Source organism: Silurus aristotelis, assembly GCF_946808225.1.
Source record: "Silurus aristotelis genome assembly, chromosome: 25".
Lineage (NCBI taxonomy): Eukaryota > Metazoa > Chordata > Actinopteri > Siluriformes > Siluridae > Silurus > Silurus aristotelis.
Genome location: NC_139598.1, coordinates 7,612,744 through 7,636,471, shown reverse-complemented (window position 1 = coordinate 7,636,471; position 23,728 = coordinate 7,612,744). Strand labels below are relative to the sequence as shown.

Below are 23,728 nucleotides of genomic sequence, written 5' to 3'. Positions count from 1 at the left end.
AGAAGGATGATCCGCTGTGGCGACCCCTAATGGGAGCAGCCGAAAGGAGAAAAAGAAGAAGAAGAAGAAAAAGAAGAAGAAGAAGAAGAAGAAGAAGAAGAAGAAGAAGAAGAAGAAGAAATTTTCATACTATCTAGTTTGTTGCATATAAACAAAAAAAGCGTTCATGCCTTTTTGACATATACATATATTTTTTTCTTAATTATTTTACTTAAAACACTTAACTGTCACATTTTGTACTCAGGTCATTGTGAATGTAACCAGAATGTAATTTCTATAACAATTTATAAAAAGTATTCTATCGGTGTATGAGAACTGCATGTTTAATATTACCCAATGTTGTAAAATGCCACTATGATATACTGGAAAAAAGATTAAATGTGTGATAGCAGATATTCTGTACCTGTACTATAGTAGAAAATAAAAACCCAAAAGATTTCTTAAACCTGTATTTCAAAGATAAAGCTGGTGGACAGTGCTGACACATCAGAATACTATCTACCATAGGTATTCAGGTGATTGCAAAGAATGTAGTATATTTTTTCCAGCTTTTTTGTGTGTGCATGTGTATGTGCATGTGTGTGTATGTATGTGTGTAGCTAACCTGTCTGGCTGGTGGTAATGTTGATGTTCACTAGGTGTCGAGGGCTTGGGCTGAGATCTGAGACTCCATTCACAGCTTCAATGCTAAACGTGTAGTTGGTTCGAGGCTGAAGCTCACTAACCAGAACTCTGGGGTGAGCCAGGCCGAACTGCCGTGGGCTGAAGTGAGCGCTGCTGCCGCAGGGCACGCACTGCTCAACCATCTCACCCACAGAGCCCGAGCACTTCCTGCAATGGACACTGTAGGTTACATCCCCTCTTCCTCCAGTGTCCCGTGGTGGGCTCCACTCCAGAGTCACTGCTGTCTCGTTTACTGTGGAAATCGGGTTTCCTGGTGCTGATGGAGGCCCTTTTACACACAAACACACACAAATAAACACACACACAAACAAGTTCTGACTGAAAATTGTTGATTAACATTAATATTAAAGTTATTTTTAGAGCAATTTTTTTTATTACAAAGACAGTGCTGATGTCATTCATAAAAAGGTGGACCTTTACATCAATACGTGGAGACTTTTGTCAATCAATAAGTAAAGTAAGTATAATAAGATACAATTCCAATTTAATAGGATTCTCTTTTTAGGGAACTCTTAGTGTCTATAATAATATGCACTCAATGAGCTTACTTGTGCAGGCCATAGAACGAGGGTCCGTTTCAGCTCTATAGTAGCCCCTTTCACACACACACTCAGATGCCTTGTCTTGATGAGAGTAGCTATGTGGAGGACACTTCATGCAGTAGGCATCCATGGCTGAGGCCTTGTAAAATCCAGGTCTACAAGCTGCAAGTAAAAAAAACAAGTGTAAAAAGTGTCATCCAGGAGAAATTGACATAATCCAAAGCTATTCACTTCCATAATAAAGTGTCGCCAACAGATCTTTCAGTGGGCAGTACAAAAAAGCTATCCAATATTAAATCACAGAACAGTACAGAAACAGCTCCTTTTCCAGCGAGGCACAGCCAACATTTATCTTGTGCCAACAGAGCACCTGTGTTTATGTTAAAGCTTATTGGGTTAAGTGTGTCCTCATAGATTGGGTCTTGTGTGTCAGTGTGTGTAGTAAAGTTGTGTTAGTGTGTGTAGCGTGTGTGTATGCATTAGAGTGTCCCTCAGGGACACTGTACCAGACTCCCATATTGTCGAAGCACTAAAAGCAAACTCTTTATTTTTGCAAACACATCTCAAACATGTCACATCTCATCAGGCACAGCGCATTGCCTCAGCCAGATTTTCCAGACAGTGAAGAAGAGACATGCTTGTACACCGGAGCTCACTGGGGTCATGTTGTCTCCACAGGACGTCACTTCTAGCATGATTTCTCAAATCAACTAGGTTGTGGTTAACTTGCTTAAATGCACATCAGTCCTCACATCTGCCTTAAGAATCATCTCCTCAGCATTGAATTACGTATAATGACAAACCTATTAGTTAAAAATATTGCGGATTTACTTCAGAGATTCACAGCCTGACCGTCAAAGCTTAAATAAAACTATTTTGAGGTTTATTCCTTCCTACAAACTGGCTGCCACTTTCACTAAAGAACATATTAATGCTGTTTATAAAAACTGAAATATGTTATACGCACTTCAGTGTATTCTCAATCTTTCCTTTTTTCTAATATCCCCACACCTAACCTCAACTACCTCAATACCCCCACCCCACATCAGCAGTTCATCACTGCATGTGCATGTGTATCACAACCCCCCATCCCACATCAGCAACTTATCACTGCACATGCACATATGTGAATTGTAAAGCCTCAAAATTTATTCAGATGTCCCGAAATCGGCCTGTGTGTTTGGAATTATTGCCTATAAATCTTCTTGTGTGAAATGAGGGGCGTCTCAGGGGAAAGACAGTTGTAGTAAAGCCACTACACATCCTGAACGAGCTAGGAAATGGAAAGTGGGCTGCTAAAGCTCTGATAAGAGCACACATACATTATTTGAGGTTAATGTATAGCTGCAGCCACCAATTCATTACCCTGTGATTTGCTTGAATGGAAACTTCCGACTGAAAGACTTGTACATGCAATCTTGAATGTTATTCAAGATTTCTTCTATAATAAATTTTTTTTTTATTATTGTCTTCCACTGACATATTTTTACTTCAGTTTCCTACATTGCCCACAATGCTGTTTGACTACTTGCTAATAGTGGCACTAAAAGGCTTTATCTCTGCTTAAAGAATGTGTTGTAAAAGCTCTTCAGGCCTAGTCTAGGTATCTTTGTTTCTGTTGTTAATTCTGATAAATAATCATCTGGTATGGCTATTATCCACTCTGGTGGTCTAGTGGTTAAGATGCAGCGCTCCCACCGCTGCGACCCGGGTTCGATTCCCGGTCAGGGAACCATCCCCAGCCACTCTTAGTGCCGGTCCCAAGCCCGGATAAATTGGGGAGGGTTGCGTTAGGAAGGGCATCCAGCGTAAAACATGTGCCAAATCAAACGTGCGGAGGATCCGCTGTGGTGACCCCTAACGGGAGAAGCCGAAAAGAAACTATGGCTATTATCCACTCTATCTGTTTTTCCCTCTTTCAATCCTTGCCCTATTTTCTTCAAAATCTAGACTGGGTATTCTGACAATCAATCAATAGAAACACATAGTATGAATGATTTCTAGACCTTCTACTCATTTGTATCATGGTCTGACAATGTCATGACAGCTCACTGATCATTTAGTAGTGAAATTACATAGCTCCTAATTCTTCAAGCCAAAGACACAAGATCAAATTAATAAAAAAAAAAACTCAGATGCATATACACTGATTTATTTATAAGATTATGATGGATGTTTACGCCAAATGGGGCCTTAATTTTACAGGTACAGTAATCCCCGCTTTACTATGGTTCGAATCTCGCATCCCCCGTTTATCGCGGAATTGCATTTGCCACAACTCATTTGCTTGGCTGATTTTCCCGGTCTCTCGCGGATAGCACGATAGACTAAAAATCTTATAGGGAATTGTTTTTATATTAAAATAATAAAATGTATTAATAAAAATAAAAATATTAATTATAAAATGAAGTAAAATGTTATTACAGTACAGTACATATAATAGCATTTTTGGGGTGGCGTCTGTTTAATGCGATTTTCCTTTCTTGTGGGCGGTTTTGAAACAAGGGATTACTGTAAAAAAATAGATGTTAGCATGGCGGTACTGCGTGCAGTATTAAGTGGCTAGTGTGTCCTGCTGTATATCTGATAGGCGGTGCACATTCCATGGGCCAGTCCAGAGAACGTTAATCAAGATGGCAGACAACAGTGCTAGTGGATGCATAGAACAGCGAGGGGTGATGAAGTTTCTTGTGAACAAAGGTGTAAAACACATGGATTTCTACAGAAGACTTAAAGCACAGTATGGTGATGAGACTCTTATCCGCAATAATACATCTGAATGTATTACACATTTGTGTACACCAGTGGTGGGCCGTGCATTTGGTACCTGGGCTTTCAGTGGGGACTTACCCAACTTAATCCACCTCTTCAAACCACCACTATCACGTTGCAATTATAAAGACCATCAATAATATACAAAAACGCAATTTAACATAGTTTGGCATTACAGAGAGAGAGGCATTTCACATATGGAGGTTGAATAGAATTTTACTAAAGCAAGAAACCCAGTTAAGACTCCAAACTTCTTCACTACCACCGCAACTGTGCCACCTACGTCATCTGGAGCAGTTCAGAATCAATATTTGTCTAATAACATGACAAAACATTAACATTTAAATAAAATTCAACCTACTCATCAGAGATGCATACTTATAATTCATACTCATAATTTGCACCACTCTATAGAGGCTGTAAGCCAGTGGTACTGCTCGTATTCACTGGTCTGGAAGAGGGAAACCCTTTCCCAGGCTGAAACAAGCTAGCTAGCTCGGGGTCAGCCAACCTCTACTCCCAATGTCTAGCTTTTCTCGAAAATTTATTTTTAAGTTTGTTCGAGACCAAAAAAATTTCTCTTCCTCCTTAGACATAAAAAAGTCTAACTCAGATGTATTCATTTGTGCAGAGCGCTACAGACATGATTTGCCAGTGGACCTTGGCTGTAACAGTTTCCCTCTGACCCTCTGAAAATTGCTGACTCTACTCTGGGCCAAGCTAGCTGGCCCTGCGAAGCAAATATGAAATCTGATTGGTTAAAGAAACAGAGCTATTTCTTAAAGGAGACTATAGTAAAAATGGCCAGCAGAACAGACTTTGCAGGCCCTAAGAAGAGTAGATGGACATGGCAGCACATAGAGGCTGAAAATAATTCATGGAAAAATATTAGAATTTAGGTTGTAAATGTAGGTCAGTGCTTTTGAATGTGTTCAGCAGAGAAAGCTTTACTGGCCCTGAATGCCCGCCACTGGTTTACACGTTTCAGAAAAGGCTGTAAGTCAGTCATTGACAATTCCAGTCTTGCTGGTTCTCTGATGACGAAGAGAAGCAGGTGTCAGGTGGGTCAGGTATACTGACAAATCTTTCTATGCCAAATCTTCCCAGGCATTAGTTAAATGCTGGGATAAGTACATAAATGTAGCAGGGGAGTATGACAAAAAATAAATGCAGTTTCCACTTTTTGAAATTTGTTCTTTCATTTCATAAACTAAACATTTTGACTTGAACACCCTTCGTACTATAACTTTGCAAAACTGTAGAACAAATCTATTATCAAAGTATATACACACTCAATAACAAATGAGGTTGGGTACCTAGAATGTCTAAGACCTAACTTCCCCAAATATGATTCAATTCGGGATTAAAAATAAAACACCCTACAATGCTATGTTCGGCAGGAATCTGGAAATGTACCTCACAGTCAAAGCCTGTGGTAAATGGTGAGAAGAGTCAAGCCAGACTTTCCTAGTTGTGTGTGTCTTGTGGTTTTTGCAAGTCCTCACTTCTCCCTGGCAAATATTACAGACTGTAGAAAGCATGCTTTCTCATGAAACCACTCCAGAGCTTGCCAAAGCCAGCAGCTCACGAACAATACCAACTGTATGCCTGCCTGTTGGTCGCAAAATACAGAACAAGAAAAGAAGTCAATCCCCAAAATGGTCCTGAGGAGAGTTTGAGGCTGAGTTGAGTGCAAAAAGAATTACTTCAATCTTAACTAGTGTTTCTGTGTTTGGCAGCGAAAGAAAACATCAAACCACTTAACTTAACTTCAATAGTACTTGTTTGACAGTTCAGGAAGTATTACTGTAATTTCCGGACTATAAAGCGCACCCATATATAAGCCACACCCACTGAATTTTATAAATATTTTTATTTTTAACATAAATAAGCCGCACCTGTCTATAAGCCGCTACATGTCTACACTAATGTACTTTACACAGGTTTTAACGAAAGACACGTTACACACGGTGTAACGGGTGAAATATGTTGCGCTTCCTTTAAGAGCATAGCGATATTTTGGGAATAGCATGCCAGAAGCGAGCTATCCCGTCACCCTGACTCAACGCGTTACAACGGCTTGTATCTAAACAGTAGCCGACCAAGAAAGTCATTGTTCACTGTCTTCCTCCTTCCTTTCACAACTATTTCTCTCGGGAGTTTATCTTTTGGCATTGTCGTGCGTTTAAAAATCACCCGATGGAAGTTTTTTCTCCCGATGCCGTGCAGCTCAGTACACAGGTGAGGTTTTTTCGTTTCCGTTCGGAAATTTCATTGGTCTAATGTTATGGGGTTCTGTTTTTTGGCTTGAAGTTTGTAAAACTGGGAAAAACCCAGGAAAAATTTATAAATTAGCCACTTCGTTGTTTAAGCCGTGGGTTTCAAAATGTGGGAAAAAAGTAGCGGCTTATAGTCCGAAAAATACGGTAGCACAAGATTGGTAGGAACATACAATCAGCGAAATGTTGAACATGTAAAAACATGCACACAAACTAGACCTTTATGACAATCTGAAAAAATAGAAACAAACTGTCTATAGTCATTATTGAAATCAAATGTTTTGATAATAAAATAACGACTATTAGCAGGAATGTTTGCAGTTATATTCTGTACATACGTATATTCACTTAAATATAAATACTTAAATAAATAGAAAACTAAAATGTTATTGCTAATCTCTGTGTTAAATGCACAGCACAACAATCATGTAACAAACAAACAAATAAATAAATAAGCAAGTCACAGCAAGATGAATCTAGCTAGACATGTAAAACAACTCAGTGGGCATACTAGAAAAATTATGCATTAGATCTACTAGAATAAATTGAGCTCAAACCTCAAATATCCAAATCAATAAAGGGCATAGCTGCAAAAAATGCTGTCTCAGTCTAAATTAAAAATACATTCAACTATGACTTCTTTGTGCGACCCTGACACAAACAGTGATGGACTTGCGCTAGTCTTGCCAACTGCAGTCCTTTGTAAATTCATGCCCTCTCCTCACTTAAATTGTGGGGGTCACACGCTTTTGGTCAAAACATTGACACCAATCATGTAGTCTCCTCAGTTATACCAAGAGCTTTGATCAAACCAATGAGACCGATAAAAGGAACCAATTTCAGCTAGCTCAACCTGAACTACTTATCAAATATTTAGATGCATGAGATTTCTGCCTCTTCACACAAGGTAATCAATAACTTCTGCCTATAACCTCTGGGGCCAAGGAAAAGTGCCAAGATTGACATTGGGATAGAAAGACTAAGAGACAGTTTATGACTGTTGGGATTGAAAAAAGACAATGAAGAGAGGCAGAGAGAGAGAGAAGAGAGAGAGAGAGAGAGAGAGAGAGAGAGAGAGAGAGAGAGAGAGAGAGAGAGAGAGAGAGAGAGAGTAATCCTTGCAACTCTGGAATGCTTCTACTTTAATTCTCATTCAATCTGCAGCCTCTCGTGCATAATAAATGAAGGTGTTCAATAGACATCAACCTGCCACCTTGACAACTAACCAGCAGAGGATCCTTCCATCACCGGCAGAGAAACACACACACACACACACACACACACACACACACACACACACACATACACACGCATGCACACGAACTAGAATATAACCTTAACTTTTAAAGCACATCTGCAAGTAGATGTTATTTAGTACAACATGGAAAATCCTACTTACAGTATAAAGAATTCAAAGGAGGATTAAGCGACTTCTTTGAGAGTAATGTCTTGGTATTGTAGTATCTTAAATGTATAGTATCTTAAATGTGTAATATCAAAAGGCCTAAATTCATGTTATTCTGCAATGGTGACATTCCTGGAGAGGCCAAAGTTAATTACTGAACCGCCTGGACAGTTGGTTCTCTGTAAACAAAAGTGTAGGAGTAGACTTAATGTTATCTTAAGACTGGTGAAAGATACGGGCTCTCACCAGTGTTGAGATAATGTTCTTAAAACAAATATGGAATGTGGTCCAGGATGTATATCTTCTTGGGAGCCGACCTCTGACCCGTTCGCCATATACTTCGAGGTACAGGAAAACGGGATGCGCTTTATGTTTTATGATCTGGGAATGTGAGCCCTGGAAACATCTGGACACTTCAGTCAGGGCAAAGGCAGGCTTCTTTTTACGTTCAACATTATTGCACAGTAAGCTCATCTCATGCATCTCATTTACATTAAGAGGTGGACCCAGGAAACGGGCAAGCATTTAATGTGTGTGTAAGCATGGATCTGGAGTCAGACTTTGAATCAGAGCGTGCTGACTCCAGGCTTGACCGGAAGGCCTGTAAAGATGCTATATTTCTGTGTTGAATAAAAATCATTATTTACACGAAATACTGTGTCTAAAGAAGAGTCCTTCCAGCCGACAACTACACCTCATCAAGACGACGAATATACAACAGTATCTACTGTGTTCTTTTACTGCATTAATGTAAAATAGCTGCATTCTTCTCAGATAAGAAATATGATCTTTACTCTAAACATTGGTGATGTGACAGGATGTGGGTGGCAATGCTGCTTTGTATATCACAGAGCAGCATTGGCAATGCATGGATTTGTATATCACAGGCTAATTCAAAGTGGAGAGAATGGCTAAGTTAGAGGGTGCCATGTGCAGTCAAGTATGTATAGGGCAAAAGGTCTTCCCACTCTCTTATTTCAAAAAGAATGTGTCACCATGACAACACAATTCTAAAATGCATGCTCATAATTGGACTGGACCCAGTAGTTTTTTTCCTGCCTATTTGTGGCCAACTGTCTGCTGTCACTGCACAATGCAAATGTAATTAGGTAAAAAAAAAAAAAAAAGAAAGTCAAAAATATTCACCAGTTTGACAGAATAAACTGGATATACACAAAACACTGCAATTACATTTTTCTGATATGTTTTTTTTAGAAACAAGCCCTCACATTAAACGCATTTAAGAAAACAGAAGACAACTTTTCACATTTGGGTAGGCAAAACATCCCAGGGTGAATCATCAGGAGGATTAAAAAAAAAAAATTTTGTTGTCATAAGCAGTCAATATCAGCTCACAAACTTTCACCAAGGTAAGCAAAACTTGTGATAAGCTGACCAACATAATGTGTCCAGAGAGCTAACAGTGATAACTCAGTAATTAGGGGCTAATTTAGCTACTGATCAGAAGGTCATGAGTTCAAGTCCCAGCAGCACCAAGCTACCATTGTTAAACATTAACCCCTTAAAGGCTTAGCTGTATCCTGTAATAATTGGATGTGGTTTTTTTTTTTCTTTCATAAAAACTGTCTGCAAATAAAATAAATGGGAAAGAGGGAAATCTGCTGTATGGCTGCTTGCCAAAAATGTATGTATGCTGCTTCGAGTATCAGTGTACAGTAAATAAACAAAAACCTTCTTAGTGGGCCACAGGCACAACAACACTGATACTCTAATAACTCTAATGAAAAACATCACAGAAAAAGACAATGGTAGGTTTGCAACACACATTTAAGAAATGTATAGTAAAAGAGTGCAGGCAGGGTGGAGTGGATGGAGAAGAGTGACAGGAGTGATTTGTGATAGAAGAGTATCTGCAAGAATGAAAGGGAAAGTTTATAGGACTGTGGTGAGACCTGCGATGTTGTATGGATTAGAGACAGTGGCATTGAGTAAAAGACAGGAGATGGAGCTGGAGGTAGCATGTAGGATGTCTTGGTGACAAGGTGAGGGAGGAGAGATTGAGATGGTTTGGACATGTGCAAAGGAGGGACATGAATTATATTGGTAGAAGAATGCTGAGGATGGAGCCACCAGGTAGGAGAAAAAGAGAAAGGCCAAGGAGGAGGTTCATGGATGTGGTGAGGGAAGACATGCAGGTAGTTGGTGTGAAAGAGGCAGATGTAGAGGACAGGGTGGTATGGAGACGGATGATCCGCTGTGGTGACCCCTAATGGGAGCAGCCGAAAGAAGAAGAAGAAGAAGATAGTAATCCCGCACCAGTGATGCACTGAAGTGACTGAACAGTAGTTTGGCTCACTTAGTCCCCATTAAATTATTAAAGAAATACGACAAATTATGGCACTCTCGGATTAAAGCTGACATTCAGCATTTTCAAATTTAGATTATGTTTCTTTTTTTGCAAAGCCAATTCCGAGTTTAAAAGCAAATAGACTAAAAATTCAATATTTCACATTTTCTTCATTTCTGTTGATTTTTTAACATTCTGTTAGCCTCTATTCTGTCAGTTAGGCATTTATTGATCTTGGTTCTATTCATCTTCACATTAATAGCTTTAATTCAAAGCTTGTCACTAATCTCTTGGGTTTTGCAACTCCTAGACCCTCATAGCCATGTTTCATTAACATTAATATGGAAATTATTTCAATCACTACAAACGAATAATTTCAATTCATCTAAAAACTTTAATTATTCTAAATTCTAACACAAACGAATCTATTTTTCTTTTATTTCTTTATGACAGCATCACAGGGCTAGATTGAATTTATTAAGGCTGCAAAGAAGAGGCACCTATGTAGAGTTGCAGCTGTGAAGTAACATTATGAAATGATTAATATCACTATGGTTTAACAGGCAGAAAAAAACTGGCAGTTTAGGTCATGGCTTGAAAAAACAGAATGACAATAATGATAATGCGATCATATCTGGCACAGTAACAAGTTAATCGTGTTACACATTATGTATGAAGCTTGTCTACATGAATAAAATTGGGAATTTATCAAACTGCCTCTGCCCTTGGTGTATTCAGGGGAAAAAATCATAAGAACTTTTGTCCTGCTACTTTGAAAGTTAGTGTGATGAGCAGAATATAATTAGGATCCATATTTGTTTCATCTGTCTTTCTTTATAGGTGTGAAATTCATATTGTAATCCACACTGTGAACTGTGAACTATGCTGAACAGCCCTTATTTCAGATAATCTATCAAGTTTGTGATTTTACAACAATTGGCCATACTGATAAAGCGTACGCAACAACCTGGTGAACCTTCTCACTTACAGACACAATAAACCAGTGTCCTGGAAATCGCAACACAGCATTGACCGAGTATGTGCTTTCTCACTGGAGACATTTTTGTATTTGGAGTAATTATTCATTCACTATTAAGGAACCAGGTATTCAGATTTTGAAAAAAAATATACAGCCTACACTGTGGGACCAAGGCTATAAGGCAACAGTGCCAGTTTTTTTTTTTTCTTTTTCAGGAAGCACAGAGTGAGCAATGCTGGAAGGTCGTTCACAACACACACAACCCCAAACACACATGCACACACAAACCCTCTGAGGAGATTTCAGCTCAAGGACACAATTGCTTCTGTCTACTGACAGACTCATGTTTTTTTGTTTTTTTCTTCACTTCCCTCTGCCAATAAAATGTCCTTTATACTCACTACCTCCTCTAAGCCCACTCATAACAAGGTCACTATCCTACCTGTTAACTATAAACCAGTTTTTGTAGGGAGCACACATTTTGGTAAACTCTTGGTCAATTCCACAGAATCCCCCACGGATTTGGAAACCTAATTCTCTCTCAGTGTGGATCAGCAGACAAATAGAAACACACACATGCAATACTTTGAAAAAGTCTGTCCAATTACAGAGGTGAGAGTAAAAGAACCACACAGCTGAAGAGTTTAAACCTCTACCCTTGGTGGGATTTCTCTGCTGAACCTCAATCTGCTCCACGGCTCCCTGGAGAGATCTTTTCTTCCGAAGGCCATTTCCCTCTCACCATCCATCATACCCTCACTGACAGCACCAATCTCCTCGGCTTTGCTTCTCAAGTCAAGATGTCCACCTGAACCACCACCACAGGCTGAACGAGACAGACTAGACAGCTCTATTGTCACTTCTCAAGTAAACCATCTATTTTTCGTAGTTTTTTTCCCTGACACTCCATCCAAGCTTTCACAATTTTAGGAAAGGCTTCATCTGATGCAATTTTTCATTGCTGTTGCAGCTGTGTAGTCTGACCTTGGCTGAAATATGCGTAGGGCAAGAAGAAGCATAAATACAAAAGCGGACAACTCACCAAAGGTCAGCAACATCATCTTACAATCACAGATCACATACAAAACACGATAGCTTTTTTTTCCAAAAATGGACAGACACAATAACCAAAACTAAACTGATAAAGGTCAACTGCAAAGTGTGCAGTTCATATTATTAACTAGAGCATCTGACTGCCTTTGTCATGCAGTATATAAAGGTTATTTCAGCTTTTCTTAATAGCTAGGCTAAAAGCTGAAAGAAGCCAAACAAATGCTTGAACATGTTGAACATGGCAACAATAATAAATAAATATGCAACTTAAATATTGCATGTTAAGTGTTCCCAATTGCAATAATTATAGCATATAAATATAATTTTTAATATGTAGCATTCATACAACTGAAGAACTGTGATCTGGATAAAGATTTTAATTGGTTGGGGTACAGGCAGCTTCTAATAACCATTATAACTATTTAATCATCTCTACCCCTTATCTCACAGTACCATTATGTCCAGTGATCTGACCCTGAGAATATTGACCTGCCAAATTGAAATAATGGCAATTGGCATATCAATCTGGATTAATTGACGGTGGTTATGTAGGTGGTTTGAACTTTCCCATATAATCAGACAACCCCTGGATTTTCTACCCTTTCCCCATATATGTTCTGGACTGGATTGGGTCCTTACTTCCAGTCTCGGTAAGATCTAAGTTCTAAGCATCTTAGACTTGACTAATATTAAACATCTTAGTTAAGTACACCAATCAGGCATAACATTATGACCACCTGCCTAATATTGTATTGGTCTACCTTTTGCTGCCAAACAGTCCTGACCCATCAAGCATTAACAGCATTAACTTCTTCAGCAAATTGAGCTACAGGAGCGCGTCTGTTAGATCGGATCACACAGTACAGCCTACACTGTCGTCAGTTCACCACTGTTCCTTCCTTGGACCACTTTTGATAGATACTGACCACTGCAGACATATATTCATGATAACGATGATAACTGCTTAATCTTTTTTCTATTTAAAACAATCAATTTATAAAGAGATTTAAAATGTACTGTTACGGTGGTTTTTACTGTTCTCTTAATTTCTTTTTTTTTTTTTTTTACAAAATCACTTAAAAGTCTAACATTCAGCTGAATTTTAGTGATGTTCAATTGCTGGCTGCTTTAATCTCTCTCTCTGTGGGTACACAAGGATTTATGTAGTAGATTTAAACAGTGTGCATGAAAAGTAGCAAATATTCATACAGCTATTCCTGAGGTACCAGGAGACTAAATTCTCTCAATCATTTTCTCAGTGGGAAATATGCCTGCATATGTACTTTTACAATTCTACTGAAATCTATTTAAATCCCTACTCTTATACACCATTTTATGAAATAAATACTTAATAAAAGCTGCAATATATTATTAGTGTCTTACAATGACTGACTGAAAAACTCTTAAGGCCACAAGATTGCAACTGGTTCCTGCAAAATGCAGTGCTATTCTTTCTTAAAAAAAAAAAAAAAGATCTTCTTCACCTGCCAATTTTCTATCATACAACAACTACCAGCCAGGGAAGTTGAAGGCAAACACATGTTTCCTCCAAGCAAGCCAGTCACATCTTTTTGAACTGCTGCATCACAGGGTGGTGTACAACCTTCATAGGAAAGAAATATCCACCATGTGCTGCACATACACTATATTTCCAAAAGTATTGGGTCACCTGGTCATAATTCTGGTATGTGATATTTGAGCATCACATTCCACATTCAGTCCCAATTCCCTCCACTCTTCTGGGAAGATGTTCCACTAGATTTGGGAGTGTGCTTATTGATATTTGTGTTCATCAGCCACAAGGGTGTTACGAAAGGCAGGTAATTATGTATGTGAGGAGGCCTGGGGTGCAGTCAGCCTTCCAATTCATCCCAAAGGTGTTCAGTAGGGATGAGATCAGAGCTCTATAGCAGGCTACTCAAGATCTTCCACTCCATGTAAACCATATCTTCAAGGAGCTCACTTTGTGCAAAGAGGCATTGCCTTGCTGGAACAGGTTAGGGTTTTCAAGTTCAAGTGAATGCAAAATTTTATTATGTATATAAATATATATATAAAAGACAATTAAATGCCTCCAGCTTTGTTGTAACAGTTTGGAAAAGAACCACATATAGCAGGAAAGGTCAGGTGACCCAATACTTTTGTAAATACAGTGACTGTAACCAACCCCACCACACCCCGCATTTTTCACAGTTGGCTGAATCATTGTTTGGTTGCAAATGAATCTGATCTCCAGATAATAGTGTAAATGTTTTATTTTTTCTTTCTGTTGTACCACTCAGGAGCCTAGCTTGCATTCTAAAACCTCGCTTATACATTTAAATAATATTCTACGTATGGTCATGCCAATGTCCAGTGTACAGAGACCATGAAGAGCTTTTGCTATCACTCCCTACCTATCATTTGCTACCACTCACTGTATAATGTATTAACATGGTCTCATTCATTTATCTTCAGTAACTGTCTTATTCTGCTTATTCTGGGTATGCTGGACAAAAAGCAAAAATAAACCTACATGGCATTATGTGTTAATTGTAGAGCATCGTGCATAGATTTATTTACCCACTGACTTGAACATAAATGCAAATTCCACACGAATCTATACAAACCAGTTTATAGGAAAAACCAAGATTGATGATAGGTAATCAGGTAGGATTAGCAGTAATGTTTTCTAATTTCGTTGTAGGAAATACACATAGATTAAGAAATCCTCACAGAAGAAATTTGTGTGGAGCTGGATTTACCAGGCTTTTCTCTGGACTGACCTAATATTTGTTCCTTTCAGCGAACATTCCCAAGGCTTGTGCTCATCCAGCAGCTTAGAGGATAAATTATTGAGTGAGACCTGGAAATAAAAAGCAAAAACGATAGCAGGATAGCACACGTGTTAAAGCCAGCACGTGTCATCTTTCTCCCAGACATATGCATACTCCCTTAAGAAAATGCCTTCTAAGAACTAAAAATGAGTTCTTTTTTAAAATCACAAATATGGTACACAATAAGCTTGTCAGAGTGTAACCTTATCAAGGAGGTAAAAAATTTTTACTAGGACAAACACACACATACAGCATATATGTGTTGGTGTAATGGTATATATATATATATATACAAGAAGTCTTACAATGGAGATACGTTACAAGGACCCCACCGTAAGTCAAAGATGGTACTATGACTGTGACAGCGTTTCCTGCTTCATGCTGATTTATAAATTTCATTTTCTGCTCTAAACTGATGCCTTTCCTCTTTTTTTTTTCTTTTCACTACAAGCAGGAGGCACTTGGAAGACATGCTTTTATCACTAAAATTGCTGTTTGAAACTTTACTCCGTCGACCGCTAGTGAGAGTGGGGCATCTCACAGGGCGAGAGATACGCTCATCCCAGCTGCATGTCCAACCATAACCTGCCTGTGCCTGTTGTGTGGAATTTTAAATATTTGTAAAATTTTGTCGTATCGCTCTCGTCATCATAACATTGAAAAATCGAACCAAGATTTAAAACAAATTTTAATGCTAGCAGCATCTGACTATGCATACATTTGTTTAATTGATTCTCATACAATTTCACCCATACACACAAAAAAGGAACAGACAGTAATTTGTGTGTGTCTCTGGTTGTGTGTTTGCGTTAATAAAAACAATGTGCTAAACTCACAGGAACCTTATTCCTTATGTTATCTCTCAGCTCATACTGTAATGGATAACGCTTTGTTGCCTTTGCTCTAGAAGATACTAATCCGTACAATTTTATATTGCTGAGGTCAAGACCTGAGATACTGAAATAAAGCCAACACACTCAAGCAGCTGTCTGCACACATATGGAAACTATCAGTCTATGGCTAATCCACACTTTATGATTCTCACTGTTCTCATTTCCCAGAATGTGTCATAGTTATCCTAGAGCTAGCTAGTTGTATAAATAATAATAATTTTAAGGTTAATATTAGGCTGAAATGCAATGCTACAATCTGTATTTCATTTGTATTTGAATTAAAATTTTGATTAAAGTGGGTGTGGCCTAAAGTGTATGGTAGATCTAACTCTACTATCCTTATCCACAGAAGCATTTAAGTAGTAGAACAGATTATCAGATTTTTTAAAAATTTGTATCTGAGAGTTTCTCATCCTCAACTATGTCATTCAGGTTTAAATCTGTGTTCTGTACGTGATTTGCATAAATATTTTCGAATGAATGTAATTAGTCTCAAATTAAAAACATCCTAGGAGCCTAAGTAAATTGTCTGTTAATCAGACTGGTTAGTTTGAAAATAAAAGAACTATGAAAGTCCATGTTAATGAATTATGGTCTTTGTATGTACCACAAGTTTCATCTCATACCCACATAAAAGTAAAAACCACCATCTCTCATTGAAATTTTTGCACAAGGTCACTACACATTCTTACACATGCAATGCCACTTTACTTCCTACTCTATCACAGATGCCAGCCCTTATGCATATCTCTAGTCTTTGCCAGATACCATGCAAACCTTTCCGGCACATTGTTTAAAAAGAATCAAACAAACAATATAAAAACACTAGTGTGCATCATATTAATAATGTATCAGTTTAGAACATAATCTCTTCCTTCTATATAATGTAATTGCATTCAGTTAAATTCCTAATTCAAATCCAAATCAATGAACGTTTTCCTTTCACATTCTTCTACATCCAAATATATATATATATATATATATATATATATATATATATATATATATATATATATATATATATATATATATATATATATATATATATATTTGCACATTTATTTTTCTTTGCTGCTTCAACACAGAATTTCCTCACTGTGTGATGAATAAAGGTATATCTTATCTTATCTTATCTTATCTTATCTTATCTTATCTTATCTTATCTTATCTTATGTTTTATTCCACTCAGTGCAAAACAAAAATTATAATCACTAAAAATAAAAAAATAAAACTATTAAACTGGCCTTTTGCCATCTGCTGTCAATTAATTACATGCTGTTTATTATTAGTGTGGAGAACTGAATTGTTATTGATCCAAACAACAGTTAACCCAGCACTAATGGACTGAAAACATGTGGTAAATGATTTGCCTAAGAATTAACTTGATGATTGCATTAAACAAACCAGAAACAAGTTGGCAAAAAAAATACAAAGAATTTAAGAATAAAAAAAATTAAAGAATGCATTACCAGGGCATAAATTTAATGGCCTCTATCCTCCTCTCACTCTTGCATGATAGCGACAACACGTACATGTATTTTTTTCACTGTAAAACCCATTCTGAAAATGCATGACTGTCAAGGGTAAATGAAAAAAAAGACATAAATGGGTATTGCAGATGTCTTGGGCTTTTGAATTCCTAGCTGTGAGCAATAAAATGCTGCCTAGCTGAAAGCAGTCTTCACAGTGTTCACAGCAGCTTCCAAATTGGCAGGGAGAGCAGCTCACTGATAAAAGACTGAGGGGATCCATAACGCATTACAGTAAAACCTCGAGCCATTTACTAAGGGCTCAACTGGGCACTTTGACGACTATGAAAAACTTCAACAGGTATCAAGAAGGATTCATTCATATTCACTGGAAAATCTATGCCCATAACATTGCGCTCTACATATATAAAATATCAAATGCTCCACTCTTGGTGCACTGGATATAGGAGAATGATTTTGAGCATAAAACTGAAGGCAGTTTTTGAGAAGTGGTGTAAAGTTGCTAAGATGCACACCTACATAATCATAATCCATCTGTCAGTCAGATCAACATTATATATTGGACTGGGGGTTTGGTGTAAGGGCATTCAAATGAATTTGTTAAACAAAAGCACTGACATTAAGGTTAGCTGTAACTTAACCTATAGGTTTACTGAATATTAATGTTCTTTTTCTAAATGTATTCATTTGACTTGTAATCAGCAAATTCAGAATACGTATTTACGGCTAATTGCAACAAATATACAAAAGTCCAACCATTGAAATCCCTTCCTAAAAGGGGAGCTTATTTATAATTTATATAAGAAGTTTTATAAATCCCCCACCCCTCCAGTGATTCTGTAACTTTCATTTGGAGTTTGGAGTTTTCAATTGGAGACAACTTGCTACTAAAGATGGTTCCCCATGAACAGTCTAAAGATCCATAAAGTTTCTGAGTGGGTTTAAACTTAAGAACTATGATAATGGCTTTGGACTGTAAGTAACATAACCAGTGTAATACAATAATAAATACTACAGTAGCAATGAACTGTCTTTGCACTCAAGTGTCCATCAGTGAACAGTTGATAACCTCAACAATGATGGAACTATAATGAATGAACATTCAGGGTCACCCAGAAAAGGATGTATTCTTTTTTGAGTCTGGTTCCTCTCAAGGTTTCCTCCTCATACCACCTTAGGTAGTTTTTCTTGCCACTGTCACAGCTGACTTGCTCATTCCGTTTAAACTTATAAGGGATAAACTTAAATGGACTGATTTATAAAGGTAACAGTTATATTCATAATCTATTTCATAGCTGCTTTGTAAGTGTCATTGTTAAAATAATATAGGAGTAAAAGTGAATTGAACTGAATTGAATAAAATTTGTTGGCTGTCAACATATTGTTAGTTAGTTTTCCACACTACAGAGACTTCTAGACAGAAGACATGGTGCCTTATTTATGCTCAGAATCATTTTTGCTTCATTAACTTCAAATGAAAGAGAGAGATAGGCTGGTGGGGGAATGTTCTGTAAAAAGCTTCACTGGTAAAATCTGTAGTGTAAAGCTGTAGAGAAGAAATGACTTATAATCATACAATCCGTTTTCACCAGTTCCTTGCACTGTTTCATCTCTTTAGCTGCTTTGTGCCAATAACATATATAATATGTGCTATGGTCATTTATCTTATGTTAAGAGTAAAATAAATAAACTAATTTCTGAAAAATATTTAGAGTATGTAATTCCATATTGGTACAATCAAATATATATTTGAAGATCTCTTAAATTTCTGTAAAAAAAAAAAATATTCCTAATGACCACAGATATATAAAAAAGATCAACTGGTAGCTTAGAGCATGTGGTGTTTTGCGCCGCAGCTTCAGGGGAGTCGTGCTGGGCCCAGCATGGGGCCACTGCATGCTGAGGATTACATATGTGCAACCAAAACTTCAAGGTGCTTTAGAAAACAGAGAATCAGTCTAAAGGTGATTACTGAAGCCTCACTACCTAATACAACAGCACTAGTGTGTGCAATGCTAATGCATACCAGATGGGTCAACCCCTAGTGACCTATACGTTCTATCATATGAGAGTGGAGACACATGAGCAAACACACTCTGACCACACGTACTGGCACACAAGCACCTCTCCGCCTAATTGTCTCTTTTTTCCCTTACGCCATATACTGTCACACTATTTTTAAACAAAAAAAGACTAGTAGAGATGTGTAACACTCGCATAAAACCACCAGCTTTTTTCCCAACCTTCCTTAATTCCTTTTTTGCTAACAAGTCCAATTTCCTGCTGTATAAATTGGATATCTAACCTAATTAGTACAACCCCAACCCTAGCATTTTGTTTGGAGTTCGCAGTGCAAAACTGTGCAAGAGAGTTTAGCCAAGTGCTGCAGTGTTGACAATCCCATGACCCACTTTCTGTGAGAGAAACCCATTCGGCACCTCCTCACGCCGAGAATTAGTCACATTAGAGCTCAGTTCAGCTGCTGCTAAGCCTCAGCTGTGTGAGTTTTGCAAGTGAGCTGTATGTGCAGATCTCTATCCAAGTGTTTCTAAAATTTTAGGCACATTTCAACAAGAGTGCAAGCAATGGAAGAACTTATACCCCCACAATTATGGAAAAAAAAAATCTTTGTATCTTTGAACGTTCTCCTGAAAGTTTTATGAGCACCAACATAATTATATACAGAAAAAAAAAGTTTGTTAGTTTAATTTAATAATTTGTAATTTGTAACACTTGGCTGATGACACAACGCGTGTTCCTGAAACGGTTCATTTACCTTTAATGACACCCACAAAACTCCATAAGTTTACCAACAGCTGGGAGCAACAAATGAGTATAAAGGCTCAAAGTCAAAGTCTTATTTTGATTCAAAATGAAAGCTGATGAAGAGTGACAGATAGAAGATGGAGTTATTCTGATTAATTTCTAAGCCAATAAAATATTCTATAATATACAATATAATACCAATAGGAATAAACTATGCAGTAATCAAGATCTATGAGGATGGATGTGGACTGTAATTAATATTAACCGTCTGCTACAATGGCATATGACTACAGTTTGCATGAACAGTTCTGCATTTAAGCGCTCATCACTGAACAGCACACCTTAACAATGATGAAAATATAATTGATGGATATTCGGCTTTGAGACAATGTGTGTTGTTTAAAGTGCTATACTATTAACGCTGAATTAAACTGAATTGAAATGTGCACTATTCCATCAGCAGAAGCAGTTGTTTTCAGATAACAAGTTTAGACAGACAAATTTATCCTCCATTTGCATAGAAGCAATTATTATGTCATAATGAAATTATTATTAAACTACTTTTATTTGTCTTATTTGATGGGGTTGTGTTGACATTTTTCACAATTTTTCATATTCTTTATTTTATGCCAATAACCATTTCACAAAAGGTTTTTGATTGTACTCCTCTTCCCTGGCCTAGTGAACTGCAATGATAGATGTGTTTTGATTTAGATTCCACAACAGTTGTATAACTTGCTTTGCATAAATCCATCTGCTATAAACATAATGAAAAAAAAAACAAAAACTAATTAAACAAATTACATTTATATAAAGTGCAATAATTCATGCAAATAACATGATTTCAAATTTCTTGTGTAAATACTCCTACGAAAGATGCATAAATAAATCTGTTCATATCCTGCTTGATAAACAAGGTCCATTGTTTGTTTGTGTGTCTCTGGCTGTCCATCTACCCACAAACTATTTCTATTTCTTAACCATCTTTGTTTTTTTTTTGAAGAGAGTAAAATTTGTGCAACACACTTTTCAGCGGAGTGTTAGCAGCTTGTGGTTGTGCACGGTGAGAGAGAGAGAGAGAGAGAGAGAGAGAGAGAGAGAGAGAGAGAGAGAGAGAGAGAGAGAGAGAGAGAGAGAGAGAGAGAGAGAGAGAGAGATTGAACAAAATAACAAAAAAGTGGAAAAATATGTACAGAGTGAAAGAGGCAGAGATAGAGAAAGAAAGGTAAAGAGATAGAGGGAGAGAAACAGCTGGCTGGGTTACAATGAAATGCCATGGTGTTATACACAATGCCAGTCTGTGGCTCAATTTCTGGCACATTCAGGCAGGACACTCAATCAACATTCAACAAAAACATTGAAGCTATATAATCAAGCCCAAAGGAGAGAGAAATGAGGGTGGAATCACAGACCTGGCAACAGTTATTCACATAAGAGCCACTGTATCTGAAAGAACATTTAAGCAACATTCAGGCCAGGGATGTAGCGATGGTAACAAAACAAAAAGAATTAGCTTTATTTCTTCCAAAGTAAGGAAGAGATGGATGGAACAGTATAACCATACGGAATGTTACCTTTTAACTCAGAGGTAGCAGATACTAAGAGAAGAAAAATATTGTTTAAATTAGATTTGGCTTCAGGAAAACAAAAGCCAGGTATGAAAAGATTGTCAATAGAAGGTCAAGATAATGGAGACAGATAAGTATTTATCTATTGCACTGGTTAGTTTAGTGTATTTGACAACATGACCATAGCTTAGTTTCTATAAAAATTTCTATAATGGAAACGTTCATATCATGTCTATATTAGATGCTTTATGTCTTTCAATTTGACATGAGGCTAGCAATCATTTCTGCTAATTATATAACAAATTGTTGTTTTTTGTCCTCATCACATATTTTCTATTTCTCTTTTACTGTTATAAGGTGTACTGTTATCTGGTACTTTTAAAATGCCTTTCCTGAATTAATTAGCAGATGTAGTTTGAGGCCATTGGATATCCATTGATTGTTACATTGACCAGATAAATACTATAAATGTTAGCAGCAATTTACTGTATTACTTTAAATCATATTTGCAATAAAAACCTGTGCAACATAGTGAAATAACACATAAACCAGTCCATTAACTTGATGGAGTTGCCAGGAAATTACTGTAAAAGTTACTGCAATTGGTTCCAGTGTATAAAATATAACATCAGAGCTGCATGTGGCCTAAATTCAACTCCTTACATAATTCTGCTGACGCTCCTAAGCATGTTATTCTTGGGTGAGTATATAGGAGTTACGAGTGCAGCGAAAGAGAAAACCAGCAGCACCTAAAATTTCCACAACCCACAGTGAAAAGCACAGGGGGAACATCAGTATACGAGCCATGGCATCATATATTTCGGTCTCGTTTGTCATAGCAATACTCCCCTTCCTACAGTGATGGTGGAACCAGGCACAAACAATTGTTTCTTCAGCTGGTCAGGCGAAACACACTCTTGCGGATTAGGATCTCTTCCAGCATGAGTAAATCTTTTAGTGTGAGGCTGTGTGTGAGCTTGTGGTGTAAACCTCACTGTTTAGATGGACGGATGTGTGGTTTTTTTAAATAGTTTTTTCTTCTTCAGGTTCAACAGATGCAGCCTTTTCACCACCTTTTTATACTGAAGAATGTATGATTATAAATCGTGCACGTGATTAATGATTAAATTGTCTTATTTTGTTGACATTATGTAAATTGTAAGTATAGCATTAGAAGCATTTATAAATACACATAATGATACAGTGAATACATTGTGTTTGACTTTTAGACTACATAAAGATAAAGGAAATAATAGCAAATACACACAATGTACTACAGCAAAAAATGTCGAATCTATTCTTCAAAATATAATGAATGAATAATGCATGTCATCCAAGGTGGTCTTGTTTGTTCTGGAAATTACCACTCACTGATTTGCTGCTCATCTGACATTTTGTTCCTAGTCATAAAACTTGAATCTAGAGTACTCTAGATGCCCTATTATCCATTTCAACAAAAAAAAGTTCACCCCCTATTCTAATGGTTTTTTTATTTATTTGGAAGTAAGTATACGTTACATTGAAATTATGTATGTATTACTTCTCTAACACACAAAAATAAAAATGCAACGAAAAGCAGATTGATCGTTTTTTTGCTTGTTCCAGCAAAAAATGTTTGTCCTCATCCCGCAATTTTCTCCAAAATTGTACCAGCAAAACAAAAGCATTCAGGAAAAAAAATTGTAATACACAAGCAAAAAGATGTGTATTAATTTTCAAATAAGAATCATGAGACCTTTTTTCTGTGTCTTTATTTTAACATATATTAATGAGATTAAACAAAAGCAACAACATATTAAAATACTTTCTATCTTGTTGAGAGATTTTTGTAGAGGCCAGAAAAATCTTTTTTTAGTCAGCCAGACAAAGGAACAGTTAATCCAAGCACCACCTCTATGCCGGGATTACCAACAGTGTTCTTGCGTGCCATAACAACGATGCGGGAACGCAACTGTCATCGCTGTGACGGTTCTGTTTATCTTGCAAGCTGCTGGAAAATCTAGAACCCCAAGTTCTGTTTGTTTGTTTTTCGGTCTAGTTTCCAATGAGCCTGTCTTTGGTTTTATATCATTTTCGCTGAGAGACAGATGGCAAAGCAACAAAGCAGAGTGCTATTTTATCCAAAGACAGACAGCTCTTTTTAGTCAGTCTTATCAGACCTATCCTGATGTTA

General features: G+C 37.2%; 1 protein-coding gene across 1 annotated transcript in view; it reads right to left on the bottom strand.

Annotated features, from left to right (window-relative positions):
• Positions 1-23,728, bottom strand: part of ek1 (eph-like kinase 1) — a 79,979-nt gene that overhangs the window by 38,866 nt on the left and 17,385 nt on the right. Inside the window, exons 4-5 of the mRNA XM_083529880.1 lie at positions 1,233-1,388; positions 605-952 (exon numbers count right to left, since the gene is read on the bottom strand). Coding sequence (XP_083386006.1) covers positions 605-952; positions 1,233-1,388 — 504 coding nt within the window. The remainder of the gene's footprint in view (positions 1-604; positions 953-1,232; positions 1,389-23,728) is intronic.